Source organism: Morus notabilis, unplaced genomic scaffold, assembly GCF_000414095.1.
Source record: "Morus notabilis unplaced genomic scaffold, ASM41409v2 Scaffold698, whole genome shotgun sequence".
Lineage (NCBI taxonomy): Eukaryota > Viridiplantae > Streptophyta > Magnoliopsida > Rosales > Moraceae > Morus > Morus notabilis.
Window position 1 is genome coordinate 101,160 of NW_010358448.1, and position 13,946 is coordinate 115,105.

General features: G+C 34.4%; 1 protein-coding gene and 1 long non-coding RNA gene across 2 annotated transcripts; one reads left to right on the top strand and one right to left on the bottom strand.

Annotated features, from left to right (window-relative positions):
• Window positions 1-5,920: 5,920 nt before the first annotated feature.
• LOC21403569 (protein trichome birefringence-like 14) lies at window positions 5,921-7,338 on the top strand. The gene is made up of 2 exons (XM_010092521.2): window positions 5,921-6,791; window positions 6,938-7,338. The coding sequence occupies exon 1, from the start codon at window positions 5,921-5,923 to the stop codon at window positions 6,734-6,736; it is 816 nt and encodes a 271-aa protein (XP_010090823.1). The 3' UTR covers window positions 6,737-6,791; window positions 6,938-7,338.
• Window positions 7,339-9,130: 1,792 nt separating this feature from the next.
• On the bottom strand, window positions 9,131-10,910 carry LOC112090516. Its single transcript, XR_002901682.1, has 3 exons — window positions 10,422-10,910; window positions 10,065-10,159; window positions 9,131-9,566 (listed from the first exon to the last, which is right to left on the bottom strand). It is a non-coding gene; the product is annotated as an uncharacterized LOC112090516 (long non-coding RNA).
• Between the last annotated feature and the right edge of the window lie 3,036 nt (window positions 10,911-13,946).

Below are 13,946 nucleotides of genomic sequence, written 5' to 3' on the forward strand. Positions count from 1 at the left end.
TTTTCTTCGTCTCGGTGCACTGAGTCCATAGGGACTGAAATCATCTCAATCGGAGGTCGGATGGCGGAGATATCACGACGGGAGGAAATGGGAATTTCGGAACTTCCGCCGGCGATTGCGGCTGATTCCGGCGGGGTTGGAGGTCGTGCCGCATGTCGTTGAACTCAGCTCGTCGAGATCTTTCTATTGACACCGGTGGTGTCAAAAATGGAGGTCGGAATCTTAACTTGAGTATTTGGCCATTGATGGTTTGTGTGAGAGAAAATGTGAGAGGAGAGAGAGAATGAGCGAGAATAAGAGAAAGAAAGTGTAAGAACCCTAAAAATTTCACTATATAAAGTATCTGATTAAGGCAAGATTACGTGCCTGATCTTATCCTCAATTATTTCCTCTAAACAGATTAAATTTATACTGATTAGAGGTAATTAGTTTAGCTCACGTAAGTTAATCTACTACTTACAGTCCAATATCAATTTCTGAATAATTCAATATTTTTTTATATTCTTACTCGCGTAATATTTCAAACTGTTTCAAGTCTTGAAATTAATTTTAGACTGAACAAATTCTAAATTTTAATTTTCTGTATTCTATCCCGAGAATGACGTTTCTGACAGTGTCAACTCCCGAGCTCATATTGTATCCATCTACTATAGGTATTTATCTTGTGACTTTAACCTAACTGTTTGGCAATTAAGGATTTTTTTCTTCTTTTAAAGTGTCAGTGCGTTTTTTTTATATGCCGCTAACATCGTGCTGTGCTTAGAGATTCTTGAAATTAAGATTCTCAAACTATACTTGTACTGAAAATTATTCTGCCTTAAAATACGGCGAGAATTTATCGATCGAATTTACTTGATCGAAACATGAACTTAACATGAAATTTGCTATAGAATTTAGGAATACATATATTAATTCCATAAATCCTCCATTCACAATATAACATAATATTTTCTAAGAAAATCCTTGGCTTAAAAATACATGAATTGTATTATTTAAGGTCTGAAATTTTCTCAGTCATTACAGTTTTACTTTCAAACTTGAACTCACTGAGCGCTCACCAGCGGCGTTGTTTCTCGAAATTTTGGGCATTGCCAATGACCCACCCTGAAAAAAAAAATAAATAAATAGCACATTTGCCCTTAAAACTTTACGTGGTTTAACCAATTGTCTTTTTAAATTTTTAATATTAATAAGTTATCCTTTTGACATGTAAAATTATTATAATATACCAATAATTGTGTTATATTAGTGCCAACACACTCAATGAAAAATTTCATATATCTATTTAAATATAATACAAATCTTTCAATTCCTTAATCTTGACGATATTTGACAAAGTGAAAGTTTATGAAAGTTTAGAATAGTAAAGTGAGAATTTTTAAAATTCAGTAAGTAAAATAAGGATAACTCTGAAATTTAGGAGCACAGGCAATAATAATTCTAAATCTAATAAAAAATTTGAGCACATTTTATAAAATGAGGCATATTGTAAAAATTTATAAGTTTAAGGGGTTGATTTTTAAAATAAAAAATTTAAATGGTAATTTACTAAACGACAACAAATTTAAGGGTAATTGTGTTAAAAAATAAAAATTAAAAAAATTAAAAACAAGGATTAATCTTATTAATGCCCCTAAATTTTGCATGGCAATTGTACTTTTTTGCAGCCAGAAAATTGCAATATGCTAAAGTTTAAGAGGTCTTCATTCTCGAGAAGGTAGTCATATTTCCGTGTTTAATCTATTTTTAGCTAAATATTTTTCTTTCAACTTTTTCGTTCGTCCTAAGTATCTCGGAAATATTTGTGACGACCATCTTTTAAGGCCGCCACTGTAACTAACTTTTAACTTGTACTTACTGAAATTTCTTAAAATTTACGGAACATTTTTTTTTTAAAAGGTCTTATAATAAACATAAGATACGAAATTGCTTTCTTAATTAAAATATTCAAACCTTAACATATCTGTTTCAGAATCATAATTAACAAAACTATTTATAACATAAAGCTGATTGCGAAAATATTTGCGAGTGGTATCCATATCCCGAGCCCCACATCGTTCATCCACTCGCCGGCAGTCCATCAGGCATTATATGCCGGTTGCTTACCTACAGTATAAACATTCTATAATGAGCTTTCGCTCAGCAAGTAGAAACTATCTTCTGCAAAATAACTGTAAGTTCACATGAATAAATATGCATGAGCCAATTATGCTTAATTATGATGTCTTATCAGAATTTTATTATCTTATCTTATCTTATCTTTCTTTTGGGCCCGAGTGCTCGTACCACTTGCGCGCAATCATCGGGACATGAGGGTTTGCAAGGTCCCCCATGACACCGTGATTATAACTTGAATGCCTCCCTTGAGTCGGAGGACATTATTATTTTTTTTCTCCCTTGCGGAGCTTGAGTTACCTCCCTTGTGGAGGCTGGTACGGCACTCAACTGAGATTACTCTTATAAGTTCCTCTTGACTTATTAAGGTGTATGCAATATGACCTAGCATAGCATACTATATCATGTACTCGAACACATATAAGTCGGGTGTACTGCTTAAGTGTATGTAGTATAACATAGCATAACATTCATAACATTAAATGTACTCAAACATATATAGTTCATGTGTACTGTTTACTTTAAAATCTATTTATACTGTAGGCGAGATTCCTACTTACTTGATTTTCAAAGCTGGGATCCCCTTTTCGCCTATCAACCTAGTCTCTTGCTTTCTTCTGAAAATGAACACCTATTAAGAGTGTGAGATTAACTGTTATTTGCTATTCTATTTTAGCAACTTATGAAGGAAAATCTAACCCTTTTCATAAGGCATATATTCCTTTCATTTACTAAAGGATAATAAAGATTAATTTAATAAATACTCAAAACCTTATTTTCCTTAATTTCCCTTGGTATGATATTAAGGCCCAATTCGGCCTAGGACTTATACATGTCATCTTAACTTTTATGCCGTTGAAATTTATACTCTAACAGAGTCTCTTAAACTAATGTGGGCATTGGACCCACATTAAATTTTCAAAATTCTACGGACCTATCGTATTGGGCTCGTAGATGCCCATCGGGATAATTCGCTCGGTAAACCACTATGTTCTTTAAAGAAAGCATTTTTTTCTTGAAAACTTCCTTTATGAATACTTTCATTAAAATGAGGTTTAATGTCATTGTATTTTACTGAAATTCTATCTCGGGTTCTTTTATAACTTTTTGTTGAAACCGATACTGTTTTAGTTTTGTCTCGTTAAAAACTGTGCAGTTTCTGAAATCTGCGTTTTACTGTATCTTAGAGTCAGATTTCAAAATTTTGTTCTTTATGAAACTTCCTCTTCTCGTCAAGATCTAAAATTGTTGTTTTTGGTGAAAGTTGAAATTCGGCCTCTAAATGCCTCGTTTGGCTGAAAACCGTAGCTGCTATTTTTCCTGAAACAGTTTTAGTCAAAAACTATGCCGTTTCGGGAATCTGTGTTTTAGTACCTCTTAGGGTCGGATTTTGAAAATCTTTTCTTCATGTAATTTCTTCGTCTCATCGAAATCTAAAATTGTTACTTTTGTGAAAAATCAAGATGCAGCCTCTAAGAGTCCCGTTTGGCTGAACCAGTGGCTGCCAGTTTTTTTTTTCGAAACTGTGTTGGACAGCTTGTCCGTTTTTTGCAAAATGGCTTCAAACTTGGTTTTAGAGTTAAAATTAGGTTTTGTCATAGTAACCAAAAATGTTCAAAACATCCAGGGCTATAAGTTCAAGTTTTAAAACATTGAAAAATCTCGCTTTAGGGTCCTCATTTTCGCGGTCAAAGTCACCGGAAAATTTTTCCTGTAATATGAAAATAAGCAACTTAGATCAAGCATAAACATACCACATCAAACTAACCTCAAAACTCACAAAACTAACATAAAACTCACACACCCTTATTACACTTATCTCCTCATGAACCACAAATTACATCATGAATTCGTGCTTAAGGTTGACTAGAAAAATAATTGAGAAGAGTTTAAGAATCTTACCCTTAAAGAGTTTTCTCTCTTGAAAGCCTTTGATCTCCTCTAAGATTCGTCAACGGCTTGAAACTAGAAGAGGATAAGGATATTTGAGAAGAATATTTCTACATTTCCAACTTTACTAAAACATGAAAAAGAGAGAATTTTAGAGTTTTTACCCTTGGAGAAATGCTTGTCTAGACTCCTCCTTTTCTCCTTCAACTTAAACTAGGATTTGTGGTGAGATTTATGGGAACTTTTGAGTGTGTGTGAGGTAAGGGATGGCTTGTTTTGGTGAGGGAAAAGTCTAGAAAACTTGAAGGTTGGAGCTTTGGAGAACCGGTTTTTTGGATATGGAGAAGGAAGTGAGATAAAGTAAAAGTTAGGCTTAGATCACATTGGTTCTATTTATAAACCACTAGGTTATTACCTCCTTTAGTCTACTTAACTAAACAAAATTTTGCTTAAAACCCCTTGAAGATGGCCGGCCAATGTGAGAGAAAGAGTGAAGGAAGAAATGTCATGATTTCCTTTCAATCATTACTATCACATCAATCCTCTAGCACACTCAACATTTAACCAAAATTTTTGGTTATAAATCCCTTGAAGATGGCCGGCCAAGTGAAGAGAAAAAGGAGAAAAAACTAATCATGAGTCATATTCACCTCTCTCATCACATCACATCAAATCACACATACTAACCTACCCCTTGTACTTTTGTCCATTCCCTTAAGTTACTTATTAAAACTGTAAAAAATTATACTGACAGCTATTTTCTCCTGTATACGGGTACTGGATGCTAGTTTGTACTGTGTTGGGAGATTCTTAAAATTAAGATTCTCAAATTGTATATGTACTGGAAATTCTTCCGTTTTAAAGCACAGTGAGAATTTATCGATCAAATTTACTTGATCGAAAAAACGTGAACTTAACGTGAAATATGCTACAGAATTTAGGGATGCAGATGTTTATTCCATAAATCCTTCAATCACAAAATGTACATAGTATAATGATTTTCTAGAAAAATTTTTGACTTAAATACATGAATTTCATTATTGAAATTATGAAATTTTCTTGGTCACTATAATATTTTTCAGTTATCTGGAAAAGCTTCCATCCGAATGTACTATTTTACTATTTCTTTCTCATTTAATATAATGGGAAACTCTCCATAGTTCAAGGGTGAAGATTTCAGAATGCTGCATGATAGTCTGACAAATTTGTTTCAGCATATTCTGCAAAATGACAAGTGATTGGAATTGTGATTGGAATTGTGTCATTATTGCATCGCCTTCCTACTCTCATTTAGCTAGAAGGGAAAATTTCATTTTAGTATCCTGTGTTATATTAAAATATGAATTTAATACCTTATATTTTTAATAATTTTATGCGGGTACCTAGACATTTTTAAAAATATTTTTTAATACCTTGATGCCTTTTCTGAGATATGAAAGGTCATTTATATCCTTATACTTGATTTGTCTAACATTTCTTTATAAATATATTATTCTATTAACAATATTTGAAAACATAAAATGAAAAAAAAAAAAAAAAACAGAAAGGGAAAGGAATAGAAGTTTGAGTTTTTAATTTTATTTTTCAAATATATTTTCTTAGAAATTTATAAAAAAAAAAATTTTGGACAAATCAAGGGTATAAATGACCTTTCATGTTACAAAAAATGCCTCAAGGTACAAAAAAAAGATTTTTTAACACGCCGAGATGCCCGCATGAAATTATTAAAAATACATAGTACTAAACTCATATTTCAATATAACACATGGTACAAAAATGAAATTTTCCCTAGTTAGAAATAGTCATATTATACAGCAGTACTATATTTTCACCGACGAGAGTTTGGATTTTACTTATATACCAAGCAAAAAATCCTTTGTTTAACAGTCTTCTAAACGTGACTGAATATTGCAGAATGCAGAACAAAACAATTGCTTTTATAGGAGATTCTTTAGGTCGACAGCAGTTCCAGTCTTTGATGTGCATGGCCACTGGAGGGGAATATAGCCCTGGGGTACTAAATGTGGGAAAGGAATATGGACTCATCAAAGCTCGTGGAGCCATTCGTCCTGATGGTTGGGCTTACCGATTCCCTAAAACCAATACCACCATTCTATATTATTGGTCAGCTAGTCTTTCGGATCTGGTGCCCCTTAATGCCTCTGATATCGCCATGCATCTGGACCGTCCACCAGCTTTCTTGAGAAAGTATCTCCATCGTTTCGATGTATTGGTTCTCAACACTGGACATCATTGGAACAGAGGGAAGCTGAAGGCAAACCGGTGGGTGATGCATGTAAATGGAAAGCCTAACGAAGATAGAAAACGTGCAGAAATTGCGAATGCCAAGAATTTTACGATACATAGTATTGTCAAGTGGGTTGATTCACAGCTTCCCTCGCATCCTCATCTCAAAGCCTTCTTTAGGACTATCTCACCAAGGCACTTCCTTAATGGTGATTGGAACACGGGGGGTAGTTGTGATAGCACAACTCCGTTGTCTAGTGGAAGCGAAGTGGTTCAAGACGGTTCGAGGGATTCGGTTGTTGAAGGTGCTTTAAAGGGTACGAAGGTAAAGATTTTAGATATCACTGCCCTGTCTGAACTGAGGGATGAAGGTCACATCTCCCGCTACAGCATTAGAGGAACTCCTGGCGTAAACGACTGTTTGCATTGGTGCCTACCTGGGATTCCCGACTCGTGGAATGAACTACTTATCGCACAACTATAGGGCTCGGACGCATCATCCAGGCAATGCAGATGCTAAAATCTAGAGATGGAAAATGGTAGATATTCTTTTATGGTACAAGGTACCAATTCTTTTCAGAAGTATGATTCTTTATGAAACTTAATTCCAGCTTCTCACTGATCAAATAGAATAGGTAGAGCAGCACCTAGTATTTTTATTTGTGAATTGAATTTTCTATATCAGTTTTTGCATATAGGTGTACAATCTAAAAAAAAGAAAAAAGTTTTCATAAGAATAGAGAAGCATCGATTGCTGCAGCTTTACCCTAAGACCGGAATGTTGCTAGCTGTTCTATAGATGCTGTCTGTCTTGTTGCCAGCTTTACCCCAAGACTCAATTACGAAATTTCTCTCCAGTGCGGATTATGTACCATTGAGAGTGGATCCAAGTTTTGTTTCCATTTTTTTTCTTTAAATAACATTCTAGATTCTCTACAAAAGTATATTTATGTATATCAGGTTCGGATTTCATCCAGAGACGAAAAGTTTCTGGCTTGTATTGCTCGTTGTAATTGTAATTTATTGGTCAAAATTTGTCCTGCTCTTGTACAATTTTAAGATGGCAAGATAGAAGATCTTTATCTATTTTGGAACTGTATCTCCTAAAAAAGTTGTTATTATAATGCCTCAAGAAGAGGAGAAGAATGTAGCCAACAATCTAGTTGGATTTTCCACAGGATCACTTGAGATGTTTTGTGTATGTTTTTGACCAGAGACTCGAACTGATAATATTAGCTTTCTCAACTGGATTTTAGTTGGTTATCCAAGGCCTTGGCATAAATCTTGTAATGCCACCATCTCTGGGCATTAGAATCTTTTTTGTGAATTACACAAATACTGATTTTTATGATTGTAAAAATACTCAAATTCAAGAAACTAATTTATGTTGTTTTACTAGAATAATCGTTGATCCATTCCATTCCAAAAAAAAAAAAAAAAAAAAAAAAAAAAAAAAATCAGATTTTACTATCTCATTCTAGTTCTCATTTCGTTCTCGTTACCATTTTATCATAGCAACTTAAAGAGCATCTGTGATCTTGGAGCGAATATGAAAGATTCTGATTGCCAAGGACGGTTTTTCAACAGTATTTGCGGGTCTTCCTGCCAAGATCTTAGAATTTTTAGCTCATGGTATTAGAGAATTTTCTACTTGTAGAGTCTAAACTGCTTAGTTTAGTGTTTTACACTATTATACATCAACAAACACAACAGAGTAAATGAACAACAAAAGTACATTTCCGGTGAATGCTGGAAGGTCCATTTTCATCATAGTTTGCCTTGCTTACATGCTTGTGAAAAGAAATAATGAGAGGAACAACAGAAGAATACAAAAGAGATATTAAACAATAGAAGAATACAAAAGAGTAGCCCAGTAAAGGGAAACAAGAATAATTCAACAAACCAAACTACAAATTAAACAGATAACCGGAAGTACCTCTCAGAGGATAAGTCAAAACTCTCTCCTTGAAAGGATGCTACAGATAAGCATCGTTAAAAACCCTTTCGCTAAAAACCCAGTGGGAAAAAAGACTAAAGGGGAAAAAGAGTGCATATCTACTCATGGAGTCGGTTATTTACAAAAAATAGTAGCGGAGATGAAACCATTAACAAAAAAAAATCTTTAATAGATGTTGCATAAGAAGCAAACTTGTTTGCTACGTGATTGCCTTTACGATATATGCAAGAAGTCTAATGAGTAATACTCTTTAGGAAGCCAATTTCACTTGTCCATCGAGCATAGAAGCGCCAAGGAACTCTATGGGAGAATCACATTCAAAAATAAAAAATAATAAAATAATAAAAACAATCATCTATAGTTGCTGTAAACGAAGATTGCTTCAAATTTCTTGATTCCTATGGATTTCAAGATGTGTTTATGACCACCATGTTTTTTAATCACTCCAATCAAGTATGTCTTCAACTCAAACCAAAACCCCTATAAACTTGGAAACAAAAGAAAGTTCTAAGAATTTATAAATTATGGCACAAATGATATCACTACTGCTCTAAGGATCATGGTCAAATAACAGCCTTACCAACAACTATGAACAAATATACATAAAAAAAAATATATAATAATAATGTTCTGAGTATCAATAATCATGGGTGAGATCATCATGAGACCAGAACAAAAGAGCTTTTTTACAATTCTTTCTTTATTTTTCAGGAAAGATAAAAATAATATACAGCACCAATTACTTGCAACGTCTTAACCTTTAGTTTCTTTTTTCCTATGAGACCATTTTTTTTTTTTTTTTTGAGTTCAACACTAATGTATGAAAGAATCTCGAGCAGCATTAGAGCCAAACTTTTTTTTTCTCCTCCATTGGACAAGTGAAATTGCAAATTCAACATTCTTGTTAAAATATTGCTTCAATAGAGTACAAAAGATATGAGAGGAACAATAGAAGAATACAAAAGAGTAGCCCAGGAAACGGAAACAAGAATAATACAACAAATCAAACTACAAATTAAACAGATAACCAGAAGTACCTCTCAGAGGATTAAGCCAAAACTCTCTCTTTGAAAGAATGCTACAGATAAGCCTCGTTAAAAACCCTTTAGCCAAAAACCCAGTGGGAAAAAAGACTAATGGGGAAAAAGAGTGCATATCTACTCGTGGAGTCTGTTATTTACAAAAAATAGTAGCGGAGATGAAACCATTTAAAAAAAAATCTTTTATAGATGTTGCATAAGAAGCAAACTTGTTTGCTACGTGATTGCCTTTACGATATATGCGAAAAGCCTAATGAGTAATACTCTTTAGGAAGCTAGTTTCACTTCTCTATCGAGCATAGAAGCGCCAAGGAACCCTATGTTTTTAGAAATCAACAAAATCAATCATCTATAGGTAGAATCACATTCAAACAAAAAAATAAAATAAAAAAATAAAATAAAAAAAAGACATCTTAAATAAATTATGAATTATGGCACAAATAATATCAGACTACTGCTCTAAGGATCATGGTCAAATAACAGCCTTAACAACAACTATGAACAAATATACAACTATGGGTTATTGTTCTGAGTATTCAATCATGGGTTATTCTATATGAGATCATCATGAGACCACTACAAAAGAGCTTTTTTACAAATCTTTCTTTATTTTTCAGTGAATATTTTTTGCCCCTAAAATTAATATACAGCACCAATTACTTGCAACGTCTTAAGCTTTAGTTTCTTCTTTCCTATGAGATCATTGCATTTTTTTTTAGTTCAACAATAACGTAAAAAGAAAAAGAAAAGTAAAAAACAGAGAATAATTGCAAACGTAAAAAGGAACGTGGCAACAAATTAATTAAAATGCTTACCAAACTCTAATAACGTGGCAACAAGCAGACTTTGTTTTATCCTCAACAAATAGTTCTAGAAACTCCACCACAACCAGCTAGCTGAACTGGGATTTCTGAAGGAAGAGAAAAGACTAAAAAGTTATCATTTAATCTGTCGAAGGAAATAAACGTTGAGAAACTACAAAAGTTGGAGACAACAAGTGATGCAACTAATTAAGAGGAAGATGGAAAAAATTGTAATCCATTTTGGGGGGGAGTAAGTGAGTGATGTAAGTAATTCAATTTTTTAAATACCTTGTTATTCCTGCAAAATTAATAAAACACAAGTATTGTCAAAATGCAACTTTTCAGTGGCAGGGTATATGATAAACTGACCCTCATGCATGTCGTGAAGCAGGAGAGTTTTGCCTCAGCCAATGCGATCATTGGTATTTCGGTGCGAGGCTTCCAATTAACATACTTGAGATCTGGGAGTTTGCCCATCTCATTAGGAACTGAGGTCAAATTGCTACATTCTACAATTCTAAGAGATGCAACTGTGAGAGGAAATAACTGATATCAAAGGCAACTAGCACATCTCGACTAGTTAAAACCCTGTTGGCCAAAAATCAGTAGGAAAAAAGACTAAAGGGGAAAAAGAATACATATCTGCTCAAAGAGTCGATTATTTACATAAACGGTAGTAGGAAAATCCTCCCATATCTGATATCTCTCTATGGAGCGCATCAAAACAGAAAGTCGGAATATAAAACCACCAGAATAAATCTTCTATTCATCTTCCAGCAAACTTGTTCATCACATGATTTCCTTCATGATATACGTGAGAAGCTCGATAAGTATACTCTCGTCAGGAAGCCAATTTCGCTAGTCCATCGACCATAGAAGCGCCAAGTAACCCTATAGATTTAGAAATGAACAAAGCAACCACATATGTAGAATCACATTCAAACCAAAGAAAATCAATAATTAAAAAAATGAGGCTTAAGAACTCATGTCCACTTATAATCTGTTGCTCTGCAAACAAAGAATACTAGCATTTGTATAGTGAATTTTTTTTTAGATCAACGATATAGCAATTGCTACTACTAAATTGTGAACAAAGATTGCTTCAAATTCCTTAGTTCCCAATGAATTTGAAGATGTGTTTGTAATGACTGAGAAAATTTCATACCTTAAATAATATAATTCATGTATTTTTAAGCTAAGAATGTTCTTAGAAAATATTATGTTAAGTTCATGTTTCGATCAAGTAAATTCGATTGATAAATTCTCGCCGTATTTTAAGGCAGAATAATTTTCAGTACAAGTATAGTTTGAGAATCTTAATTTCAAGAATCTCCAAGCACAACACGATGTTAGCGGCGTATAAAAAAAAACTCACTGACATTTTAAAAGAAGAAAAAAATCCTTAATTGCCAGACAGTTAGGTTAAAGTCACAAGATAAATACTTATAGTAGATAGGTACAATGTAAGCTCGGGAGTTGACACTGTCAGAAACAACGTCATTCCCGTGATAGAATGTATAAAAGTAAAATTTAGAATTTGTTCAGTCTAAAATTAATTTTAAGACTTGAAACAGGTTGAAATATTAAGCGAGTAAGAATATAAAACAATATTGAATTATTCAGAAATTAATATTGGACTGTAAGTAGTAGATTAACTTACGTGAGCTAAACTAATTACCTATAATAAGTATAAATTTAATCTGTTTAGAGGAATAATTGAGGATAAGATCAGGCACGTAATCTTGTCTTAATCAGATACTTTATATAGTGAAATTTTTAGGGTTCTTGCACTTTCTTTCTCTTATTCCCGCTCATTCTCTCTCTCCTCTCACGTTCTCTCACACAAACTATCAATGGCCAAATACTCAAGTTGAGATTCCGACCTCCGTTTTTTGACCCCGCCGGTGTCAATAGAAAGATCTCGACGAGCTGAGTTCAACGACATGCGGCACGACCTCCAACTCCGCCGGAATCAGCCGCAATCACCGGCGGAAGTTTCAAAATTACCCATTTCTTCCCGTCGTGATATCTCCGCCATCTGACCTTCGATTGAGATGATTTCAGTCCCTATGGACTCAGTACAGTGAGATGAAGAAAACCCATCCATTTTCACAGCTCGATTCTGGCCGAGCGCCGCCGTCCGTGGTGGTCGGAATCGCCGCCGCCGTCGCCGTCGTTTCTCTCTCTCCAGGCCGTCGTGGATGTCACCGCCCCCACCAATCGACTCAGAAGCCGATGCCCAGTAGATCCCGACCAGCAGCCACCGTTGTCGTCACATTTTGGCCGGAAAACGGAGCCACTACCGTCGTTCGTGGAGGGAAGAGGTGGTTCAGACGATCTAACCGTTGGATCGTAGTGAATTTGGTGTCATAACACTCAGAAGGAAGCGGGTAAGAAAACCCCTCATCCAATTTTAAGAATTGATGACCGAAATTGTGAGATTTGAGTTGCCAGATTTTACCGACGTTGCCGGTCCCAATAGATACTGTTACAGGCCGAATGGTGTGAAATTGACCGCACCAATGGACTCAGAAGGGTCAAGTTATGGGGGGGAAGACCCAAGTCCGCCTCGGAAAAACTCTCCGGGAGCCTCCGCCGCCGTGCACCGCCGCCGTATTCCGGTGAGCTGTCGTTTCTTAGGCTATCGACATCCGTTTGATGATCCGAGACCATATCCCGACTCATTTTGACGTGCCGAACGAAATGGTGATGTCCGTTCAACCAAATTCAATTTTGATAAGAATGGTCTGGTACTAGTTGTACGCGGATCAAGGTGGTTCGGACTAAACAAGTGAAGATCAGAATCGAGTGTTTAAAGCTACGATGTTCCTCAAGGATCATTCATAGTGTTTGCAGTTTTTCCCAAAAATTAGTTTTGAGGAATACGCAGGAGGACACGACAAGCGAGATACTATCAGAACCGCTTAGCTCAGAATCTAGGCAAGTACAAACCTTGCTTACAGTTTAATTAAGATAGTCATATAAGGCGTATGATTTTCACGAAATACGTTAATTATGATATGCGTGAATTAGGTTTATGTTTATGTTAAACGTCGTATATAGTTTTTCAATAAAACTTAACGGTTTTTAAGTAAGCATGTAAGCGAAAATCGTAAAGAAACGATACGCTAGATCCTCAATTTTACGACGGTAAATATGGACCTCAACACTATTATGAGCCCGTCAAGTGAGGTAAAGTAAAGTTTATTAAAAGTGTATTATGGATGATAATTTAATTAATTATTAAAACTAATTAATTAAATTATCTAAGACTTAGAATATGGTTAAGGAAGTTAATTAATTACTAAGATTAATTAACTAACTTATGTAGACTTAGTATATGAATAAGAGGGTTAATTAATTACCAAAATTAGTTAACTAAATTATTAGACTTATTATAAGGATAAGATAATTAATGAATCATCAAGTTAGCACAAATTTGTAATGGCAATTAAGGAAAATAAGATTTTAAAGATTTAATAAATTGATCCTTATAGTAAATTATCCTTCAGTAAAGGAAAGGAATACATACCTTAAGTAAAGGGCTAGATTTCCTTCATAAGTTGCTAAAATAGAATAGCAAACGATGGATAATTTTACACTCTCAATGGGTGTTCATTTTCAGAAGTAAGCAAGTAAGAGAATAGGCTGTTTGGCGAAGAGTGGGTTCCAGCTCTGTAAATCAGGTAAGTAGGAATCTCGCCTACAGTATGAATAGATTTTAAAGAAAAAGTTACACATGTTATATATGCATGTTTATGCTTTAAGTATTGTATGCGATGCTATGTCATACTGCATACACATAAGCATCGCACATGAATTATATGTGTTTGAGTTAATTTAATGTTATGTATACTATGCTAGATCATATTGCATACACTTAAGCAGTGCACA

Bases quoted from the DNA above. Each gene is read 5' to 3' on its own strand.
- LOC21403569 (XM_010092521.2), top strand. From the start codon at position 5,921: ATGCAGAACAAAACAATTGCTTTTATAGGAGATTCTTTAGGTCGACAG.